Source organism: Danio aesculapii, chromosome 15 (assembly GCF_903798145.1).
Source record: "Danio aesculapii chromosome 15, fDanAes4.1, whole genome shotgun sequence".
Classification (NCBI taxonomy): Eukaryota; Metazoa; Chordata; class Actinopteri; order Cypriniformes; family Danionidae; genus Danio; species Danio aesculapii.
In genome coordinates this window covers 18,519,117-18,543,927 of record NC_079449.1, presented here as the reverse complement: position 1 = coordinate 18,543,927, position 24,811 = coordinate 18,519,117, and the positions used below count along the sequence as shown (strand labels likewise).

The 24,811-nt window shown below is 34.3% G+C and overlaps 1 protein-coding gene across 1 annotated transcript in view; it reads left to right on the top strand.

Moving 5' to 3' along the window:
• nlk2 (nemo-like kinase, type 2) overlaps positions 1–24,811 on the top strand; it is a 143,911-nt gene that overhangs the window by 91,546 nt on the left and 27,554 nt on the right. The window contains exons 5-7 of the mRNA XM_056474539.1: positions 4,955–5,040; positions 11,100–11,309; positions 17,617–17,718. Of these exons, the coding sequence (XP_056330514.1) occupies positions 4,955–5,040; positions 11,100–11,309; positions 17,617–17,718 (398 nt within the window). The remainder of the gene's footprint in view (positions 1–4,954; positions 5,041–11,099; positions 11,310–17,616; positions 17,719–24,811) is intronic.

Genomic DNA, 24,811 nt, shown 5'->3' with positions numbered 1-24,811 from the left:
CAAGACATTCCATAGGTTTCCATTGTTTTTATAAGACACAAACTGGATTTTCTATTTCCCAACCCTAACCCTCACTCAAAAAATATTTTTGCTACTTATTTAAAATATTATTTATTTATGAGCTGAATCAACACAATTGTTGAGTTTTTTTGGGGTGAACTTTATTATTTATGTTTAATCTGTTTAAATTTAATCTGCTTAAATTTGTAAAAGTAGTTAAGTTAACTTAATCGATTTGTGTTGACAACATGAAGAAATTATGTGAAACCCAGCAGTTTTTTAACATTGCTAAACATTACGTATGAGTTATAAACTTAAAAATGGCACCTTCTTCTTGTAATACCCAAGTCATACCCATATCGTCAACAAATTTGTGTCCTGATACAGTATGTCACAAAAATAGGTACTCACTCATTTAAACCAAGGTCTTTATTTCACAATATGTATACTTCACTAATATCTCCTCAGTAGAAACACAAAGACAATCCCACTTTCTATACTTCATGATTTTTTAACACAGTGTTGTTCACTAATATTGGCATCCATGGTAAATATAAGCAAAGAATGCTGCTCAAAAATTCAAGAACCTGAAATATTTCATGGCATACTTCAAAAAATAAAGAAGATTTAATATTCAAAAATGTTTTATTTTGATCATGTTTTTAAATAAACTGGTCCTACACTTCATATTTTCAGAGTTTTCATAGTATATGTATAAATTCTGGTACTTTTATCATAAACCGACATATGAACCATTTGGTAGAGATTGATATATTAGAAATTATGAGATGTGTTGAAAAAAATGCATTGAGTGTGTTAAGTAGTGACATTGGGAGTTAAGAAATGCAATCCAAATTTTTTTCTTGGTGGTGTAGTTAAAGGGTTAATGGATAGGTCAGTAGAGAGTAATGACAGGAAAGCAGGTGAGTAGACCTTGAGGCACGAATCAAACTTGGGTCACTATGAGCACCGGAGTGCAAGCTTTTGATCTCTTTTAATCGTTTGCTCAAAATATTAATAAACAAATCTGCACTCATTGGGAACAAATCATTTCAACTATCAACGAAAAATAATAGTTAAATATGTTTGCCACAACTATTGACACGACTGTTTTGTAACGTATTTATATTTTGCTCAAAATATTAATAAAAAAAAAAACTACTTGCATAGAGAAAACTGTTTTATCCCCCAAAAACGTCTTTGTTAAATATGTGTGCCACAATTATTGGCACCTCTGAATTCAAATGATCTAAAAAAAATGTTTTTTCCATTGATGTTTGATTTTTTTTTAATACACCTAGGTGACTAGAAACAGGAAGTTATTCAACTATTACTTCCTGTTTCTCAGGGCTATAAATATGAGGAAAAATAAATGTCAAACTCACTTTGTCATACTTCATAATGGGTCAGACCAAAGAACAGCTGTTATTTGCAGCAAAATGTTGCTGAGCTTCACAAAATGGGAAGTACTGTTGCTTTTAGAAAACAAGCAAAATCACTGAAAATGCCCTTTTCACCCATAGTGGCAATCATTCAGAAAATCCAGTCAACTGAAAGTGTTATGAATCTGCCTGGAAGGACATGTGTGTCTGTCTTTATCGCTGTGAAGAGGAGAATTCGAGTGGCCAGAAAATCGTCAAGAATCACAGCTGGAGAATTGCTGTAGTTTAGTTTTGGGGTCAGAAAGTGTCCAAAACTAGAATCCAACATCGCCTTGATTACCACAAATAGTTTGAAAGGGTTTCAAGAAAAAGGCCAAAGGATTTTTTTTCACAGTCTTCTTAGCATTGTAATATTCTCACCAGAGACAAAGAGGAGAGATGAATGTAGTCTAGACACATATGCTGACATTTAATAATACAATACAGTATTTGGAACTGCTCTTCAGTTCATCGGCCTTCAACAGTCAGTGCGATAACATGGACACCAATACTCTGATTTTAATACTATTAAGACAATACTTTGATTAAGAGTCTACCATGTTAACAGAGATTTTTTATGACCTTAATCGATCTAAAGTCACAATCGTAGTAAACACAAAGCGAATTAAGACATGTGGAGTATTCCTATTAGATGTATAAAAAAATTGTAAACACCTTAATCAAACCATTACCGTCGTAATTTTCGCCGCACTTTGCGACAGGATAGTCTGTACACACACGGCTATTTGACACTACTCTCTCCACCTACCGAGTCAGTGAAGGACCACAAACACCTGCATCTTGAAATGCAGAGGGGTTTTTTTTATACGCCGTGCAGTATCAAATTCCATTAAAACCACACTCTTCCAACAGTTCCTCGCATCCAATATCTCGTTTGTCACGGGGCCATGCATGAAATGTTCCTAAATGAAAGTGAAAGTGCCAAACTGCAGTTAAAGTCAACAAATCAAAAATGAAACACCCGATATTACATCCAAACTCCGGAGAAAATGTGGATAGCGCCGTGACGCAATGACGTTAATTGTACTATGTGCTATAACATGTAAAACGGAATCATGAAAGGAACATTCAAAAAGCAACTCATGTAAACACCTTAATCATATTATTGTCTTATTCAGATTAAGGCAAATAATTGGATTACTGATGTCCATGTAAACAAAGTAAGTGATCTGAATCAGTTTAATTTAACTAGAACTACACCAGCATTCTACTGCTACTCTCCTGCCCTCCTGAAATGCCTCCTGAAATTCCACGATCTGAAATATTGTTGGGTTTTTTTCTTTGTTAAGCTTGCTCGACACAATCTGTAATGTAAAAGCGTTATAGATGGCTTGATTTGACATATATATTGTGATAATGAACATACAATACTGTTGTTATTGTGGGCACTTCAGAATAATACAGTAAATTTATTAAACTTATTTTTTATTTAAACAAATATTCCGATTTTTATTGGTAGTGGTCTTCATCACAGCACAGAATGCTTAAAGACTTCATAGGCTATTTATCTTTTTCTCATGCTAATCCAGGTTATGACATCAAATAAATTGATTGAGAATATTCAGAATCTTTATAGGATTCAGAATCTTTAGAATTAACATAAGTTCATTAAATTTAAGTCACAGTAAAAGAAAAGGCTTGTAAACTATGTTAATCTTGAAAGTGAAAATTAAAATAAATATTTTTTGATGTTTCAGTAAGTTAGTTTTAAGGATATCTATAAGCTAGTGTGCTCCAAAACAGTGAAACACAAATTTGCGTTTAGAAGATATAAAACAAATATAAACATTCAAAGCTTGCAGTCTGTCACTTCCGCCTAAATCGATCAATGATTTTTTTTCACATAACCTCATGCTACATTTTCTCATCAAATCTTTTCTCATCATTTTCTCATCAAATACTCTCTTGCATCTGACATGTCCCGCCCCCTTTAAGATGCTTTTCATTTGATGCACTTGAGCTTAACCACTAAAAATAAACCAAAATGCTACTGGCTGTTTTTTTAAACGGGGAGGAGCTACTCTGTGTCCCACCTTCTCTATATTTTTCAGTTGAGATTAGGTCAATCAATCAATCAAACTTTGATTATATAGCCCCTTATTACAACCAGGAGGCTGCCCAAAGTGCTTTACAGTCTTAAAAACAAAAATGTAAACATTAAAACATAAAATGATAAGAACAAAAGTGTCAATAAAACAATAAAACAACATTTTGTACTAACAAATATCGAAAGCAAGTCTAAATAAACAGGTTTTGAGTTTAGCTTTAAATAGTGCCACATCTGTAATGATGCGAAGTTCTAAAGGCAGGGTGTTCCATAGTTTTAGACCTGCCACTGCAAATGAACGATCACCCGATTGTTTGTACCTGGATCTGGGGACCTCCAGCAACAACTGACCTGCTGATCATAGGGCCCTGTTCTGTTTATGAACCTTTACAATCTCACGTAAATATGAAGGTGCAAGACCATTAACTGCATTAAAAACAAACAAAAGTAGTTTAAAATCAATTCTGAACCTAACAGGGAGCCAGTGAAGAGAGTAAAGAACAGGTGTAATGTGCTCACGTTTGCGACTATTCGTCAGCATGCAAGCAGCAGCATTTTGCACTAGTTGTAACCGACGGAGTAGGGTTTAGTTAATTCCAACATAAAGTGCATTGAAATAGTCCAGACGAGAACTGGTAAAGGCATGAATGGCTTTTTCTAGGTCACGCTGGCTCAGAAATGGCTTGACTTTGGCCAGAAGGCGAAGCTGAAAAAAGCTAGCCTTAATCACTGAATTCACCTGTTTGTCAAATTTTAAACTACTGTCCAAGTTTACTCACAAACTTTTAACTACAAAGGTCAAACATCGAATAAAAAAATGCATATTTCAAAGCACTTCACAGGACCTTAAATATCAGTAGTGATGTTTTATAATGAAGTAAACAACTGCTTATGTTCACTTGTATTTTTTTAAACAACATTATTAACATTTCTTTAAAATATGTAGCTATTGTTTTTGTTGCTCTTAATTGATCCATTAACTAATGTCTACTAAAGCCTTATTATTTAGTGTTACTTTATAATCCTTCAACAATTTAATTTGAAACATTTGTTTAAAATTTACATCCAAAAAAAGCAATGCGCACAAATTAAGACTTCCTTTTGTTATTATTCCTGTTTTTGTTTTTTTTGCAGCTTATGTCAGTAATGCTTCAGCAATTATTCCAAGAAAATTTGTGTCTAATGTAGTGTGAAAACCAGTAACTTTTTTGTTTACTAGTAGGACACCTGACACCTTTTGAACTGAACATTTAAAGCCATTGATACAACTTGAGTGTTTTGAAGCGACACAAAGCTCTATTGCATCTTAGAGTGAAATGGCAGCACAGTTCAAAAGTCTGTTTATGTGTCAACTGGATTAGACTTCAGAGCAAACCAGAAATCTGCAGCGCATGACAGATCTGTTGGTTTCATGTCAATAGAGATTGTGTCTGCTAAATGAATGATGAATGTGTTTCGTCCACAGGATTGAAGTATCTACACTCAGCCGGCATTTTGCACAGGGACATTAAACCTGGGAACCTGCTGGTCAACAGCAATTGTGTGCTAAAGGTTAGTGATATGCTGTTTTGAAATAATTCTTTAAAAATGAAATTTACATAATTTTTTAATTAAAAGTATATAAATTCATACTAGTCTAACTTTATTTATTTTATTTTAATTTTATTAATTTTATTTTTTCTGTTTAGAGTTTTGGTTTGATGACTTCGTTAGATGGTTTCAGACTTTTTCGTTTACTAAATACATTTTATTTCAATTGAAATCAAGTTCTGAATAGAAAAACATGAAATAAAAATTTTAATTTCTTTTAAAATATAGATATTTTAAATAAAATCATGTTAGAAATTAAATATTATATAAATATATATTTTAGAGATACGAACCTACACTGTTTGGTTCAGCTCTGATTATCAGCGGTTCAATTCGATATCTCGGTGCATCAGGGTGCATTGACAATGCTTTCCATACAGAATTTTATATTTTACTTCACAACACAACAATTGTATTAAAAAGTATAAATATATTTACATTAATATATTATTTGTGATACAATTTTTGTACTTTAAGACAAGCAGTCAGTTATATGAATTATACTTTTAAAAACTCAAGTACAGGCACAGAACAACTTGAGCATTTATAGCAAATGAACAAATGTAAATATCCTGCTCGCTTTTTGAGCTAGTTCCTATGATTGGTCACGCGCTCAACAGAAAGGCCTGTGATCGGCTCTGGTGCTGTTCACCGATAATAAATGCTGATAAACGGCAGCGGTGATCACAGCTGATCCATAATAGACGTGGTGAAGAAAACTCGCTCTGCAGTGGCACTCGTGGCTGGATCAACAAGTATCGCTGTAACAGCCGAGAGGAGAGGAAGAGTTACCTCATGCCAGCAGGTCAAAGGTCGATAGAGAGACCTTTGCCATTTCTTCATGGCAATGAAATAGGGGCTTCTGCTCTAACTTTAGTGATAGTGAAAGACAAACTCACACGCAGTGAATTAGTTGGAGCGTTTTAATTAATTGCAATTGCCTCCCTAACCATAGTAAGCTACCGCTAAATAACGCATACGAGATAAATGATGTCAGTACGTAATAACCGGAAATGATCTATTAGTCAACCAATACCGAATTGTCAGCGTCTGCATCGTGGTGTTAAATTTGACACCTCTAATATATATCTGTATATATCTATATACGTGTATCTGTGTGTGTGTGTGTGTGTGTGTGTGTGTGTGTGTGTGTGTGTGTGTGTGCGTGTGCGTGTGCGTGTGCGTGTGCATGTGCGTGTGTCTGTGTGTATGAGTGTGTGTGTATGTGTATGTGTATGTGTGAGTGTATGTATGTATATATATATATATATATATATATATATATATATATATATATATATATATATATATATATATATATATATATATACATATATATATATATATATATATATATATATATATATACATATATATATATATATATATATATATATATATATATATATATATATATATATATATATATATATATATATACATATATACATATATACATTGTGGAATCCTGATTGAAATTTGATCATAATAGGACGGAAATCTTTATCACCAATATAGAAATATTAGAATAATTCAGGATCATGTGACATTGAAGCCTGCAGAAATTATGCTCAAAATTCAGTTTTAAAAACCAGAATAACTTACATTTTAAAATACATAACAATAAAAAACAGCAATTTCAAAACATGTTAAAAATTGTATTTTAAAAACAATTCAATTAATATATACAATATTTATTATTATTATTATTAGTAGTAGTAGTAGTATTTGTATTAGTGTAGTGGTAGTGGTAGGAGTAATAGTAGTGCTACTAAATACATTCTTTCTTGTGTGAGACACACAGGAGTCTATATTATCCTGTCTTCTTTTGTCTCTGTGCTCTTCTGTTTTTCATCATTATATTCTCCACCCTACGGCCCTTTATTGTGTCTTTCTAAAAGCCAGGACTCTTCATAAGTGTGTGTCCAGTCCTGATCTCCACACACACACATGATCTGTGGCCCCAGGGGGCTCAGGGGCCCTCTGGGATTGATTCATCTGGCCAGTTCCACACATAAATCTTCATTTTGGATCCCATAGAGAAAAGCTCAGCTATGAGGGAGAGACGCGGGGCCGATATGGGAGATCTAGAGAGGTGTACAGTATGTGCTTGAGGGGAACGTGTGAATACATTTTGCTGTTGGACCACAAAGAGGGAATCATTTAGCTTGTGCTGCTTCATTTAGTCCTTAATCCCTGTTTCCCAAAAGATAGAGCATTTGTTCTCATTCAGCTTGGATGTGCCAGACTTTATCTTTGACTCAGATGCTGGAGTCTGCTTTGATGAGTTCATCAGATTTGTTTCATTTTATGTACATAACATGTTTTTATCTTAGCATGTGTTGTGTGAGTCTTTTAAATATGTAGGTAATTCAACACAAAATTAATTGAACACAAAATATCAGTTTTTTGAATCTGATGGGAATTTAAAAAACTGTCTTATTCAAATTATGAACACAAGTTTCATTTTTGTTGGTGGTAATTGAAGATAAAATATTAAAAAGTAACTCAAATGAATAAAAAGCTTTTTTATATATATTTTATAGTCTTGTAAATGTATTGTATTTAAGAAGAAGTTTTTGAAATACTATTTTTTTAAATGTATCAACTTATTTATTTATTATTTATTTTGTATATACACTCACCGGTCACTTTATTAGGTACATAATAAATGCCTTATTACGCCTTAATAGGACCCACTTTTGCCTTCAGAACTGACTCTTTCCTTTGTGAGATAGATTCAACAAGCTACTGGAAATATTCCTCAGAGATTTTGGTTTATATTGACATGATAGCAACACGCAGTTGCTGCAGGTTTGTCGGCTGTACATCCATGATGCGAATCTCTCATTCCACCACATCCCAAAGGTGCTTAATTGGATTGAGATCTGGTGACTGTGGAGGCAATTTGAGTACAGTGAACTCATTGTCATGTTGTGCTTTATGCCATGACACGTTATCCTGCTGGAAGTAGCCATCAGAAGAAGGGTACACTGTGGTCATAAAGGGATGGACATGGTCAGCAACACTCAGGTAGGCTGTGGTGTTGACACATTGCTCAATTAGCACTAATGGGCCTAAAGTGTGCCAAGAAAATATCCCCCACACCAATACACCACCATCACCAGCCTGAACTGTTGATACAAGGCAGGATGGATCCATGCTTTCATGGTGTTGATGCCAAATTCTGACCCTACCATCCGAATGTTACAGCAGAAATCAAGACTCATCAGACCAGGCAACATTTTTCCAATCTTCTATTGGTGAGCCTTTTAGAATTGTAGCCTCAGTTTCCTATTCTTAGCTGTCAGGAGTGGCACCCGGTGTGGTCTTCTGCTGCTGTAGCCCATCCGCTTCAAGGTTCGAAATGCATTCAGAGATGCTCTTCTGCATACCTCGGTTGTAACGAATGGATGTTTATTTGAGTTAGTGTTGCCTTTCTATTAGCTCAAACCAGTCTGGCCATTCTCCTTTGACCTCCTATTCTCTGCAAACCCTATAGATGGTTGTGCATGATAATCTTAGTAGATCAACAGTTTCTGAAAACTCAGATTAGCCCGTCTGGCACCAACAATCATGCCACGTTCAAAGTCACTTAAATCACCTTTCTTCCTCATTCTGATGCTCAGTTTGAACTGCAGCAGATCGTCTTGACCATGTCTACATGCCTAAATTCATTGAGTTGTTGCCATGCGATTGGCTGATTAGAAACTTCAGTTAACGTGCAGTTGGACAGGTGTACCTTATAAAGTGGCCGGTGAGTGTGTATACATACATTTTAATAAATAACGTGCAGTTTAATAAGTATAATTTAGTAATATAAAAATATTATACTGTATTAATTATTCATCCATTATATATATAAAATATAAAGTGTTTATTATTATTAAAATATTAATTCATATTTTTTATATTTAACCTTATAATAGATTATATAATTTGTAGTGAAATTAATTATTGTAATAATGCTAGTGTAAAATATAAATTTTTAAATAGTTGTTTATTCATAGTTAATAATTAATCAAGAATTTATTGTATATAAGTAATACTCCGATAATTACATACATATTACATAATTGATACAGCAAATGTGTTTCCATCATAATTTCATTTCATAGATTATGAAGGATATTTTGATATTTCCAATTAGCATTCTTTATTTGATTTTATTATTAAAATATGCACGGAGACTTGGCTTTATAAACATAAACCTAGGCTTTAACTTGTTAGTAACCCCCAAGCAAGACCCTAGCAAGCAAACACATAGCAACACCTTACCAGACTATCATGTTTTCCATAAATGGTGTTGTTTCTGTTTGCTTGGAAGAAATGGACACCGGAAATCAGTCCAATAAAGTGCATGTTTAAGCCTTATTGCAGGATGTGAATTTGTCTTGTGAGAGCTCCTGAAATCAGGCCACTGGGATGAACAGGGTGGAGCTCTTGAGTAAATTGTTAGTAATTCATACTAAGCCCTTCTTTCCTTCGAGAGGGTGGAGAAAGCAGGCACAGATATTTTTCTCATTTATTTATTTCCCAGGAGCGCTCAAGCAGCTCAAGATGATTGGAAATTGGGTTTTGTTTTTATAGCGCTTTTATTGTTTATCTCTGTGGTTAAAATGTGAATGAGCCTCTCCAGCTAATTTCGGTCTCATTGTGTGATTTATTAAAAAAAAGGGATCTTCTCATTTCTCTCAATATATTTACAGCCAATGTAATTGCACTGGATTTCTGAAAGCACATCTTTATAAATAGATAGTTAAATGACAGAAAAACAGATAAATGTGTCTCCATCATAATTAATGTGGATGCTTAGTGACTAACTGAATTAATATTTAAATGTTTATTTTTATACATACATTATAATAAAACAGTATTTATTTTTTGTATTTATTTATTAATAATATAGAAAATTGAAGTCAGAATTATTAGCCCCCCTGAATTATTAGCCCCCCTGTTTATTTTTCCCCCAATATCTGTTTAACAGAGAGAACATAATAGTTTTAATAACTCATTTCTAATAACTGATTTATTTTATCTTTGCCATGATGACAGTAAATAATATTTGACTAGATATTTTTCAAGACACATCTATACAGCTTAAAGTGACATTTAAAGGCCTAACTAGGTTAATTAGATTAACTAGGCAGGTTAGGGTAATTAGGCAAGTTGTTGTATAACGATGGTTTGTTCTGTAGACTATGAAATGAAATTCTTAAAGAGGCTAATAAATTTGACCTTAAAATGGATTTTAAAAAATTAAAAGCTGCTTTTATTCTAGCCAAAATAAAACAATTAAGACTTTCTCCAGAAGAATAAAATATTATCAGAAATCCTTAATTTCCTGAATTTCCTTAATTAATAACTATAGGCTAATAATTCTGACTTCAACTGTGTATGTTCCGTATATATATATATAATATATATATATAAATAGGAGGAAAAGTTACACAGAACTTTTGAGAGCAAATGTAGAAATGAATGTAATTTTAAAGGATATTTTGTTATTACCATTTAGAAAGAAAATAATATATATAAATATATATTTTGTTATATATTAGAATATTTTAAACTTTCAATTTAATAGATGGTTATTATTATTATTATTCATATTGAACCCTGATGAATAAAGGGACTAAGCTGAAGGAAAATAAAGGAATGAATGAATGTTGAATGAATGAGTACAAATTAACTGAAAGAATTTATAATTAAATTTCTAATTAAAAGTAGATTTTTGTAAATAATTAATTAATATTGACATTAAAAATAAAATGTATATTGTATTTTATATTATTATGTTTTAATTTATTAGATATTGTAATATTTTATGGAGTTTGCATGTTCTCCCCGTGTTCGCGTGGGTTTCCTCCGCGTGCTCCGGTCACCCCCCCAAATTTTGTAGCATTGGCTCTACAATTCCAATAGAAATAACCCTAAACAATAAATAGTATAATATAACAATAAATAAATAAATAAATAATGTTGTAAGTGTTTAATAATGTTGTAAACTTGTTTTTCAGATCTGTGACTTTGGCCTGGCGAGGGTGGAGGAGCTGGACGAGTCGCGTCACATGACCCAGGAGGTGGTGACGCAGTACTACAGAGCGCCGGAGATCCTCATGGGGAGCAGACATTACTCCAACGCCATCGACATCTGGTCTGTGGGCTGCATCTTCGCTGAGCTGCTCGGCCGACGCATTCTTTTCCAGGCCCAGAGTCCCATCCAACAGGTATTCACCTACGCTCATCTTCTGCTCCATCTGGATCTCATTAATACAGAATGTAGTCCAGTATTGACATTTTTTATTGTCTTTGAATCGATATGATTGATCTAGGAAAATGTCTCGCTCACAATGAGTAGATTTGCTTATACAATCTTACACAATAAACCCACAATGCACATGGTCATGTAAAAATGTTTGCCTGTTTTCTTTTATTAGATTAACAACATAAACTGCTTTGAGTGAGCGTGAACTGGAAGTTGCTGGAGATTTTATATCAGTATGAGTATGCATTTGTTACTGAAATGGATTACTGAGTAGTGAGCTGGGTTTTATTTTTGAACACCTTATGTTTACATTTAGTCAGTTAGCAGATGACTTTGTCCAAAGTGACTTACAACTGAGGAGGCATTCAGCAATTCAACAAGAAGAGACAATATACACAGCAAGTGCTAATTATACAAAGTAACTGTGCTCAGAGAATTGAGCACTAGAGTAAGAAGGGGGGAGTTTTTTATAGAGAGAAGAGTGCTTTTACAGGTGGTTTGTCAACCCCACTCACTTGTTTTTAAAGAGATATGAAGTGATTGTAATAAAGTGTTTGGTGCAAGTGGGCAAAGAATAGTGTCAGTTAAAGTGTCAGGGAGATGAAAGACTGTGTTTTCTACAGGTGGTTTGTCAAGCCCACTCACCTATTTGAGGCACACTCAGAATTGCATAATGTTTTGAGGTTATGGTGTGGTGTGGTTGAGTGGAGAGAAGACAGGGTCCTGGTTTTGTTTACAGCGGTTCAGGTTATCGCGGAAGAGGTTTTTAGTTTTCATTTCTGTTTTGTTTTCGTTTTTCGTTTTAGTCACTTTCACTCGCAACAAAGTAATACCGCGATCGCATTTAAAGTTTGAACATAGGGCTGGGTGACAGCTCTATGCAGCTAGCACTCTGCAGCTCTCACATGGTTGCCTACTAAAGCTAAGCAGTGCTGTGCCTGGTGAGTACCTGGATGGGAGACCACATGGAAAAGCTAGGTTGTTGCTGGAAGTGGTCTTAGTGAGGCCAGCAGGGGCCACTCAACCTGCGGTCTGTGTGGGTCCTAATGCCCTAGTATATCGATGGGGACTCTATACTGATCAGTGAGCACTATCTTTCGGATGAGATGTTAAACCAAGGTCCCAACTCTCTGTGGTCGTTAAAAATCCCAGGATGTCTTTCGAAAAGAGTAGGGGTCTTAAAAAGTATTAAAAGTTGCTAAATCAATTATGAGAAAATTAAAGCCCTTAAAAGGTATTGAAAGGTCTTTATCGCATTTTTATGAGGTCTTAAATTTTGTTCAAGCGTTGTTCAAAGTGTTTGACTTAAAAAAATCATAAATATATTTATTTTTCTCCTAATATCAACAACGACGTGCTCAATCTACGCGATTGGTTGGGGCCGGGGCGCCTCTGGCCAAGCTCCTCCATCCAAGTAATTTGCTACAAACACAGGAAGGTGATGTGACGCTCTCCACATGTAGCGAAACCATAGAGCGGAACAGACAGCAAAATGGGAAAATGTAAGTTCGCGTACTCCTGGTTGGAGAAAGACGAGTTTAAACAGTGGCTGAAGCCTGTCGCTGAAAGAACTGTGTAATTTATTCTTTCAAGCTTTGTTTCTTCCGAGCCTATCTGAGTTCTGTTGCATGGTTGTGCTCCATTGATTTATTTAACTACAACTGTTTATTAAGTTAAATGTTTGATACTGATTAGAACTTGAAGTGGTGAAGGGGTCTTAAAACATTCTGAGAAGGTCTTTAAAAAGTCTTAAAAAGGTATTGAAATTACCTTTAGGATTCCTGCATATACCCTGTATATGGCAAAAATGCAATCTCAATAATTATTTTCCATACTGAACAATAACGATATATATTTCAATTTGAATTGGTAATGCTTCCAGATTTAAAAGAGTACCCCAACAATGACTGAAGCCACAAAAATTAGAGGGTCCATTAAATAGCATAACATATTTTCGGCTGACAAATGTTTGGTGGCTGAAAGTTCGGTACATATCTAATTTCAACACACTTTTAGATTCCCATTGTTGCACATTTGTGCTGTGTGATTGGCTCTGGCTCAATATAGAGAAAAAAAAGTCCAGAGCTTATCATTGTTATCGACATAAATTTGATCACAATTTGACATAATATAGTTTATTGGTATATTCTGTCAATTAGTGCTGCAAAGAAGGGTGGAATAAAACTGAAGCCACAAAAATTAGAGGGTCCATTAAATAGCATAACATATTTTCGGCTGACAAATTTTTGGTGGCTGATAGTTCGGCACATATCTATTATCAACACACTTTTAGATTCCCATTGTTGCACATTTGTGCTGTGTGATTGGCTCTGGCTCAATATAGAGTAAAAAAGTCCAGAGCTTATCATTGTTATCGACATAAATTTGATCACAATTTAATATAATATAGTTTATTGGTATATTCTGTCAATTAGTGCTGCAAAAAAGGGCGGAATAAAACAAGATGAAATGGCACGGACAAAACAAGTGATTTATTAGATATTACATACATACATACTGTAAATGTCAGTACAGAGCGGTCTCTTGATCTTCTATTGGCCAATTCGGCCATAATCATAATATGCAAATTTGTAGGTCAGAGTTCGCCAAGCTTGAACTTTGGAATGTAAAACTTGTCGCATAAGCTTGTGTTTTCAGACTGGTGTATTTGCATGCATATGAATATTCTATAAAGTCTATGGGGAAGATGGAGGGGAGTGGCTAAGCATATTTCACCCAGGCCCGTTAAACTGACATCATCACAGTAGAACTGTCATTCCAGAGTGGAAACAAATAGTCAGTTTTTGATTAAAGATAACCTGCACTTATTAATTGTTCACCTTAAAATTCATTCATTCGTTTATTTTATTTTCGGCTTAGTCCCTTTATTAATCTGGGGCCGCCACAGCGGAATGAACCACCAACTTATCCAGCATATGTTTTACGCAGCAGGTGCCCTTCCAGCTGCAACCCATCACTGGAAAACATCCACACACTCGTTCACACACATACACTACGAACAATTTAGCCTACCCAATTCACCTATACCACATGTCTTTGGACAATGGGGGAAACCGGAACACACGCCCTCACCTTATAATAAACATTGTAAATTTTGATTTTATGCAGACCTTAAGCGTAAACAGATCTAATCAGTCGTAAGATTCACACCAACATGTTGCAATAGTCTTCTTCTGTTTTTAGTGATTTAATATGACAACAGACATTACAAATGAAATAATTATGATGTTATTATGGAAAGACTTGATTTATTAATAAAGCTGTTTACTGGCTTTGTGAGGTTGTTGGTTTAAATGTAAACTGGGATAATGGGTTATTTCAGTATGCTGATTTTGTGAGTTATCAGTATATTGGCGCGTATATTGATGATCTCCCTAAACTCTCAGTCTGCAGTGCTACATGTTGTAAGGGAATCTTCAAACTGCTCTCACAGCAGTGTGATTGTGAGTCATTAGGCCTGTCGGATGTGTTAAGCTAAGGGTGGAGTCAGCTGCTTTAGAAGGGGCTAAATTAACACTCGACAAGTGGCACATGCGAGTCAGAATTATCTTTGGTGAGCAAACAAAATAGTTACTAACCATTTGGCTGGTAACTTCTTTAAGAACAGCAACATTGATTAAATAATCTATCAATTTTATTTATAAAATTGGGTCCGACTTTATATTAAGTGACCTTAACTACTATGTACTTGCATACGAAAATAAACACAATGTATTTAATGTGTTCACAATTCATTTCAGAACACTTGTGCTGCTCTTGGGGTGGGAGAGTGGTAGGGTTAGTGACAAGTTTGGTGGTATGGGTAAGTTTAGGGATGGGATAAGGTGAAAGAGATAGGTCAACAGTGTAATTATAAATATAATTACAGAAATTAATTACAGTTGTAATTACATGCAGGTATTTAATCAATCAAAAATTACATTGTAAAAACACAATAAGTACATTGTATCAAATAACTAATTTCTCTTTAAGAACATATTAGTTAAGGCCACTTAATATAAAGTGCGACCTAAAATTTTTAAATTATAATTTATTAGTTATAATTTATTAATTGAATTATTATATTATAAATTATATTGTTAATCATATTATAATGTTAATCATATTTTAATATAAATAATAGTTTATTTTTTAATATAATAAATTTATAAATAAACGGATTATTTTTATGATAGTTAAAGTGTATTATTATACTTTTTATATTAGTATCAGGACTATAAAAACATCAGATTGTTTATTAATAACAATTATTTATTTTTAAATACATTTTAATATTAATTAATTATATTCATCTATAAATAAATATTTAAATAATAGTTAACATATACCAGACCTTTGATAGCACACATAGAATTTATTTTAAACATCAAATGCAGTTTAATTGACATGTTTTAAAACATTTGCTTGTAGCTCATTTAGTTTAATTTTTAATCACATTTTTATTACAAATATAATTTTTTTTATCATAAGAAATTAATCAGATTGATTAATTTTAAGCAACTTAAGAAATGTTAGTAGTGTTCCTACACTCTCAGAAATAAAGGTACGCGAGCTGTCACTGGGGTGGTTCCTGTTCAACAGGTACACATTTGTACTTAAAAGGTCATTATTAATACCTCAAAGGTACATATTAGAACCTAAAAAGTACAAAAAAGTACAAAAGTACCTATTAGTACCTAAAAAGTACAAAAGTGTTCATCTTAAAGTTTTTAGGTACTAATATATACTTTTGAGGTACCAATATAATATTATTATATGGACCTTTTAAGTACAAATGTGTACCTTTTGAAAAGGTACCACCCCAGTGACAGCTCACGTACCTTTACTTCTGAGAGGGTCCAGATATCCATCTTTCCGCCATTACTCATAAAAACAGACGACCATGAACACTAATGTGACTGTAAGGTATTTTTGGCAGTAAATGTGGTACTGGCCTGTTAATGAGAGCGAGGCCAGCTCAAGGCTGCAGTGTGGCCGTGACCCAGAAGCCCTCTGTCCTCCACTACTGAGTGTATAAAGGGAGCAGAAACAGCACTATCACCACTTGTTATTCCATTTAAAAACAAGACCACATGATGGAACAGAAAATCATTACATCTAAATGGGAAGTCATCATAAAACATGAAAACCCAAAGTGTCTTTGCATGAGTGTGTGCTTATGTGTGTGTGTGTGTGTGTGTGTGTGCGTGCGTGCGTGCGCGTGCGCGTGCGTGCGTGTGTGTGTGCATGCGTGTGTGCGTGCATGCGTGCGTGCGTGCGTGTGTGTATGTCTATGTGTCCTGAATATGCACCCACAGCACATCGACATTCCCTTTAAGGCTCATTAAATTCTCTTCAGTAAAGAATTGGATTTACTTGAGATCGGTTCTGCTCTAGTTTATGTACAGACTGAAATAGTCTGTACAGTATAGTACTGTATAGTTTTCTTATTGTCCTCCTTCTTCTTGACTAAGCATACATCATTGTGTCAATTCGTGTATTTTAAATAAGGTCTTTCTATTCTTTAGTTGCATATACAGTTGAAGTCAGAATTATTAGCCCTCCTGAATTATTAGCCCCATGTATGTTTTTCCCAAATTTCTGTCTAACAGAAAGATTTTTTAGCACATTTCTAAACATAATAGTTTAAATAACTAATTTCTATTATCTGATTTCTTTTATCTTTGCTATGATGACAGAACATCATATTTTATTAGATATTTTTCAAGATACTAGTATTCAGCTTAAAGTGACATTTAAAGGCTTAACTGGGTTAATTAGGCAAGTCATTGTATAACGATGGTTTGTTAGGTAGACAATCGAAAAAAAATATTGCTTAAGCAGGCTAATAATATTGACCTCAAAATGTTTTTCAAAAATTAAAAGCTGCATTTATTTTAGCTGAAACAAAACAATTAAGACTTTTTCCAGAAGAAAAGATATTATCGGAAATACTGTGTAAAATTCCTTGCTCTGTTAAACATCATTTGCTAAATATTTGAAAAAAAATAAAGAAATCACAGGAAGTCTAATAATTTTGACTTCAACTATATATGTATGCACTGTACACGTGGTACAGTATACAGGAAAAGCCTAATGATTTTTTTAGACCAGAGATAATAAGAAATATATGTATTAAAAATAAGTAAATTAATTTGATAGTGTCTAATAATGATTTTCTTGTGTACGAGCTTGTTTTATATTATTAGTACTGAATATTGATTTAGTATTCATGACTCATTTGCTGTCCTCTTCTTGCTCTGTTCTAGCTGGACCTGATCACAGATCTGCTGGGGACGCCGTCTCTGGAGGCCATGAGGACGGCCTGTGAGGGGGCCAGAGCTCACATTCTCAGAGGACCACACAAACAGGTCAGTCCCCCATCCAACAATCTCCCAAAAACAGACACACAGTGTTCAAAACCCAGCCGAGCAGCATCCTGAAACTCAATAACTCATTAGTGCATCATATGCTTAAAGAAGAAATACCAGGGATAAATGATAGATCAGTTCCATGTTAGTTATCAGATGACATTAGGTATTAAAAATGTATTTGTATTTTTTTCTTTTTTTAAATAATATATAAAAAGTCATGTAATGTCTAAAGCATGTAAACGTAACATTTTTACATTTGAACTTTTTAATCTTTTAATAATTTTTATTTTTATTAATTTATCTTTCATTTTAGTTTCATTACTTTCTGTTTATTTTTATTATTTGAATGTCTTTCTTAAACTCTCAAATGTTCTGTCAGTAACTCAGATATTAATGTTATGGTATTAACATAAATATGTTTACATATAGCCTATAAAACAATTGATCTTAGTGTTTTTAATTATTTAAAAATATAATAAATTGTAAAATTACCCCTATCACACGGTGATACTGGTAAACATCCAGAAAGTTTCCAGAATGACTTTACTAGTATATTCATAAAAAGGTGTTTACACAGTCACGGACGTTCAGTAATTTTTCCAGAAAATTCTGACATCATTAACCAGAAATGACCTCTAAACAGCAGCTCTTGTATTTCTAAATATTGAAGGGGTCGGCCTTTTCTTGATGGTTTCACTTTTATTTAAAGCTTTAGCATTCATGTAGCTGCTTTGTGAGCTAAATGACTACAAATTATGTGGATGGATAAGCATTGTGTACAACTTATATGAAAACTTATGGAGGAGCACTTTCAGATGTCGAGATGTTCATAATATGTGTGTGGGATGGTGCTCACCGGCTCCTTTACGTGTCAAGCAACTGAAGCAGAGCTTGGAGGTAAACAAACAGCAGTTTATCATATGCATTTTATCAATAATTTTTTCCACAATTGGCATTAAGAAGGAACATAGAAATGTTATCTGACTAACATCAAGCAGCTAAATGTGTCTTAAAATATCTAAAGGCTTTTATTTTTATAAACAGCATGGATGTGAACGCGTCTGAGTGTTCTGACTGGCTAAAGTAGACGTCTCACATCAGCGTGTTCTAGACATGAACGCGCTCTTTCCAGCAATTTTCCTTCTGCGTTTACACAGAGCAGCATTCCGGCAAATTACTGGTAATGTTACAACTTCTCTTTCCAAAACTTGCTGGAACGAATTTACCGGTATTTTCTAAAAGGGCCTGTTCACACATACAGACCTTTCTGGAAAATGACCGTGTGTGAAAGGGGCTATAGTTATATAACAGGTTTTTGATTTATTTTATATTTTTTTAATAAATTGTCATTTATTTTTATTATTCTTTTTTAGACTCAAATGTTCTGTCAGTAATTCAGATATTAATGTTTTGTTATTAACATAAATATGTTTACAAATAACCTTTAAAACAATTGATTGTAGTGTTTTAATGGTTATTTTTTAATAATAGTCAATGTTATGAAACAGATTTTTTTTAATTATTATATTTTTTCATTATTTTAAATTTATTTTTATTATTTGAATTTCTTTCTTAGACTCTCAAATCTTCTGTTAGTAACTCAGATATTAGCGTTTAGTCATTAACATAAATATGTTTACATATAGCCTATAAAAAAATATATAAATATATATTTAATAAATATATATATATTTATTATTATTATTATTATCATTACTATTATTATCATTATTATTATTTTAAAAATAGTCTACACTTTTAATATAAGCCGTTTATCAGTTACTGGCAAAAACATAATTAAATTGCTATTTATAATATATAAGTAGCTTTTTCTATGTAACATGTTTTGATTGCAATCCGTTTGTTTTTTGCTTTTTATCCTAATATCAACCATTTTTTGGTTATTGACCTTAACTAAATTCTGAAAATATTTATCTGCTCCTCTGTGGTGTGTTAAAGTGTTAAAATACTTTCTCTTCCTCCAATTCATAGTGTAGAAAGACTGTGGTGTAACTGTCTGTAACTGTCCAACCCGCGATGGACAGAAAGTGTGTTCAGAAAAGTCGTTCATGGACTTCTATTGTTTTTAGACTGATCAAACAATATTTTCCATGCACAAACCAACCCAAACTGTACCCCGTGTCTGCATTCAGTATCATTTAGTATTTTTCCATTTGTTTAGTTTTTTCCCTTGTACAGAACAATCTCAGTTCTCAGTTTTTGCTATCATTGTGGGGACATGTGTTTCCCACAATGTAGCATAAACAAATACACAAACACGCATTTACAGACGTGCACCTGCTAGAGCAGAGAAAGTCTTTAGCATTGAGGCGTATATGTGAAGAGCACTTGTTTCTCTGTTCAGCATTCAGCAGCTCCACACACGCACACACACTCATGCTGACATTTGGCTGACCTTGTCACTGGACGCCTCCTCCTGTGTGCTCGACAGGCCCTCGAGCGGGACATTTTCATCATGTTGATCTGCTGAGCTTCTCTTACATCCAACAGACATTGGACACGGGGGTCTCGGGTGGTTCTGGGGATATTTTGATGACACCATGCATGTGTCTTAATGAGTTGCTTTCTTCTTTACTCACCACTTGAGGGTGCGTAATTGGTGGAATTATGTAAACTATTCCTTTAACTTACAAAAGGAACAAATGCTGTTTGTTAAAAAGCCAACACTATTGTAAGAAACAGTATATTTTACAATATGCTTGAATTATAGCAGGTATACTTAAAATGATAATATGTGCAATGACAGTTTTAGCAACTGATAAGTTAGACTGACTGAAAGTGAAAACATCTATGTTTTTTGCAACTCAGGCTCATTGAAATCTGCCTACAGTTTTTGCTAAATGTAAAATACATTGCTCTGGGTGCATTTTGTTAAACGTTTTGGACAACAAATCCACTAGAGGGCGTTGTCTACATTTTTTCAAATGTGAAATATGTTACTTAAAGAGCTCCTATTATGGGTTGTTTAAAATGACCTTTCATGCAGTGTGTAACACAACTCTAAGTGAAGTGAAATATCCAGCTAAGGCTTAAATCTGAAAGTGCGCCATGTATAAAACTATTGATTCCTCTATAAAAGAGTCAACTCATAGTGGTTCGAATGAATCGCAGCTGTAACGACTCTTTAGTCGCGTCGGCGTGACATCGATATGAAAATCAAGCCCTGCCCAATTGTTGCACGCGCAGACCCGGGAAAATTAAACACCCCACCCCCTGGCTCTGCCCACAAACACTGTAGAAAGAAAAAGAGGAAGACGAACATTGTAGCAGATCCTGGTCGAATTAAGTCACGTAGATGATGTGTTCTGAAGTGTGATGGGAAAGTTAGTGTTATTTTCTCTACCCAAAGATGAGGCTGTGAAGAGTCAGTGATTGAAGTTTATTTTTACAAAAATACCTCAGCATTATAGCCCCAGCCTTGTGCTGTGTTACCGTCATTTTTCTGACGAGTGCTTCAGCAATTTACAAGCTTACAATGGGAGATTCGTCAGTCATTTGTGAAAGGAAGGATCAGAAAAGACTATTGATGTATGGGACTTTGTCAGAGCTTGAAAGGAGCTTTATCAGTACACAGTTCATGGATCAGTTTCTTCCTCCATTCCAGAAGTGTAAGTAAGTGCGATTAAAATGGTCGCCTCCTTGTTTTCTCTAGCTTGCAAATTATGTATTTAATTGTGTTTTGTTACTTGTAACCGTGGAAAAGTTGTCCATATGGAGGCAAATATACTCGATTACAAATTATGGACATCGTTAAGATTCTTTGTGATATTTATTTGGTGTCAATAAATAATCATCATTTATTAATAATAATATGTCCCTGCAGTGGTTAGCACTGTCGCATCACAGCAAGAAAGCCAGCTTGGGTTTCATCCAGGTGCTCTGGTTTCCTCCACAGTCCAAAGACATGCGCTATAGGTAAATTGAACTAAATTGGCCGTAGTGTGTGAATGTGAGAGCGTATGACTGTTTCCCAGTGCTGGATTGCAGCTGGAAGGGCATCCACTGTATAAAACATATGCTGGAATTGTTGGCGGTTTATTCCACTGTGGTGACCCGTGATAAATAAGGGACTAAGCCGTAGGAAAATGAATAAATGAATGAATGACTATGTCCCTGCGAATATCATTAGTGTGAAAAGGAACAAAAGTTGTCATATTGGCCCATAGCATTTCATTTTTAATTAGAAGCTGCAGTTTAACATATGTTTAAGTACATATTTGCAGTTTCACAAAAGCGTAGGCCATCGCGTACTTTGCGAACTGCTCATAAGAGTCATGTGTCTGAATCAGACTGTAGTCATACTGTATATTTATGAATAGAAATGCATGTTTGTTCAGACTCTAAATACAGTATGACTGCTTTTCCAAACTCTCTCTCTCTCTCTAAATGAAGGTTTGAGTCCTGAAATCATGTTTTTAGTGGTTGAACACAACCTGGGGACCCAGTTTTGTTTTCTTCATCGATAACTGTGCTTTTAGCCAGCACTCGATGGAGTAAGATTGAAGAAGCCTAAACACTGAAGAGCATTTATCCGTCAGTTTTAGTTTTTTTTAATGTTCAGAGTCTTAATAACTGGTGAATGTGGCGCACCAGACCTGCACCTCCACTTTTATGAAGGTGAAGTGCTGATCGAGAAGGCTTTTGAGTGAAAAAAAGACAGCAGCGAGAGGAATGGGTCTCCAGAGAGTCTGCCAGAGGAACTTCAAGAGGCATTTCAGGCTAGTTCTCAACAGCAGTGTTTGGAGATGTGGTTTGCTTTAATGGCCCAGGATTTGGCTGAGTGGAAGAAAGAGACGAGGGCTAAAAAGAGGTCTGACTCTTAAGACCAGCTCCACGCTTCCACAGGGGACCTCATTACTTCTATTAATTTTGCAAGGCTCTTACCGTTTCTAGAAGGAGAGGAAGCTTTTAGCCTCGGTTGGAGTTGGAGGATGTAAAGAGACTTTACCTTGGATGTTGTTTATAGAGGGAGAGGATTGAAAGCAAGTGGTTGGGATGTAAAAGCATCACATGTGCTTTGTTTTGGATGCTGGTGTGTGTGTGTGTTTGTGGATTCTTAACTGGTTTATTTAGCTAGAGCTCTTCAGGCAACCAACTTTAACAGGCCAGATTGGTTGATCTAAGAAATAATGAAAGGGAGGTGTTTTTGTAATGCATAAATATGATAAACAAGATTTCTTTAATGTGTAATTATGTGATATGTAGGCCTACATGGAATCTGAACTCTTTTTACAATTTTGTAGCTCTTCACTGAGTCTTTAATTTGCTTATGTAAACGTATGTTATATATAGTATATTCTGCTCCTATATACAGTATATTAATTTATTCATTCATTCATTTTCCTTCGGCTTAGTTCCGTATTCATCAGGGGTCACCACAGCGGATAAACCATAAGATATATATATATATATATATATATATATATATATATATATATATATATATATATATATATATATATATATATATATATATATATATATATATTAGGGGTGTCAAAATACATTTTTTCTTCTGTGCACCGCGATGCAGACGCAGACAATTCGGTATCGGTTCAGTAATAATCATAACCGGTTATTATGTACTGATGTCATTTATCTCATATGCGTTATAGCTGACTATGCCGAGGGAGGCGAGCGGCTGAGCGCGAGTATTTACAAAACTCAAACTACTTAAAAACACAGAAACTGTGCACAATTTCACTGCATGTGTGTTTGCTGGATCAGTCTTTCACTGACACTTACAGCAGAAGACTCTATATCACTGCGATTGTGAGAATGAAAGTAAACTTAATTTCTCTTTCTCTCTTTCTCACTCGACCCATTTGACCTGCTGGCGTGACTTTTCCTCTCCTTTTGGCTGTTTTACAGCGATACTTCTGGATACAGACACGAGCGCGTGCCTGCAGAGTTTTCTCCACCGTGTCGATCATTAATCAGCTGTGATCTAGCGAGGGGTCGTTCTTGAACGATTTGTTCATTTTGAACGAATCTTTTGTATGACTTGAGAGCGACGAGTCATTTCGGAGTGATTCGTTCATTTGCGTACGCACACAATTGTGCAGGGGGAGCAGAAGATTAGTTCCTTTTCGAGTCTTCTATCGGGTTTAATTTGTTCGTTCATCACGTGAAATACTTCATGTCTTTATGAATATGAATAAATAAGGCAAGGCAAGGTTTATTTATATAGCACATTTCATACACAGTGGCAATTCAAAGTGCTTTACATAAACAGGAATAAAAGAAACAAGTATATAAGATATAGTATATATAAGATTTGCATTGTAAACATTAAATAACAATTAAAAAGTGATTTCGTTTTTAGTTAGTATATACTCTCATAATCAATCATAATCATAATTTAAGTTTTTAATGCTCTCATAATCATTCTGCCTAAATCAGCAGATGTTTTTTACAATATTCTTCACAGAAAAAGCAGAAAATATGCACAGATTTGTTCTTATATGTAACTTATATGTAACCAGCTTTGGTTATATGTAATTAATTGTTATTGTAAACTGTAATTAGTTTCTTAAATTAAATTAGTTAATTGATTTATATTATAATTGTAGATTTTTGCCTAAAAGCAACAGGTATTTACAATATTATCAAATCATATATAAATAAAAAAATGTATCGAATCATTTAAAATAATAGCAACAAGAATACTAATATTACTACAACTACTACTACTACTACTACTACTACTACTACTACTGCTACTAATAATAATAATTTTGTTATTATATTAACGATAAAAACTATTAATTAACAAATTCATTCATATGTTTTCTTTTTAGCTTAGTCCCTTTATTAATCTGGGGTTGCCACAGCGGAATGAACCGCCAACTTATCCAGCTTATGTTTTATGCAGCGGATGTCTTTCCAGCCGCAACCCACCTCTTGGAAACACCCATACACTCTTGCATTCACACACATACACTACGGCCAATTTAGCTAATTTAATTCACCTATCCCGCATGTCTTTGGACTGTGGGGAAAACTGGAGCATCCGGAGGAAACACATGGGGAGAACATGCAAACTCCACTCAAAAATGCCAACTGACCC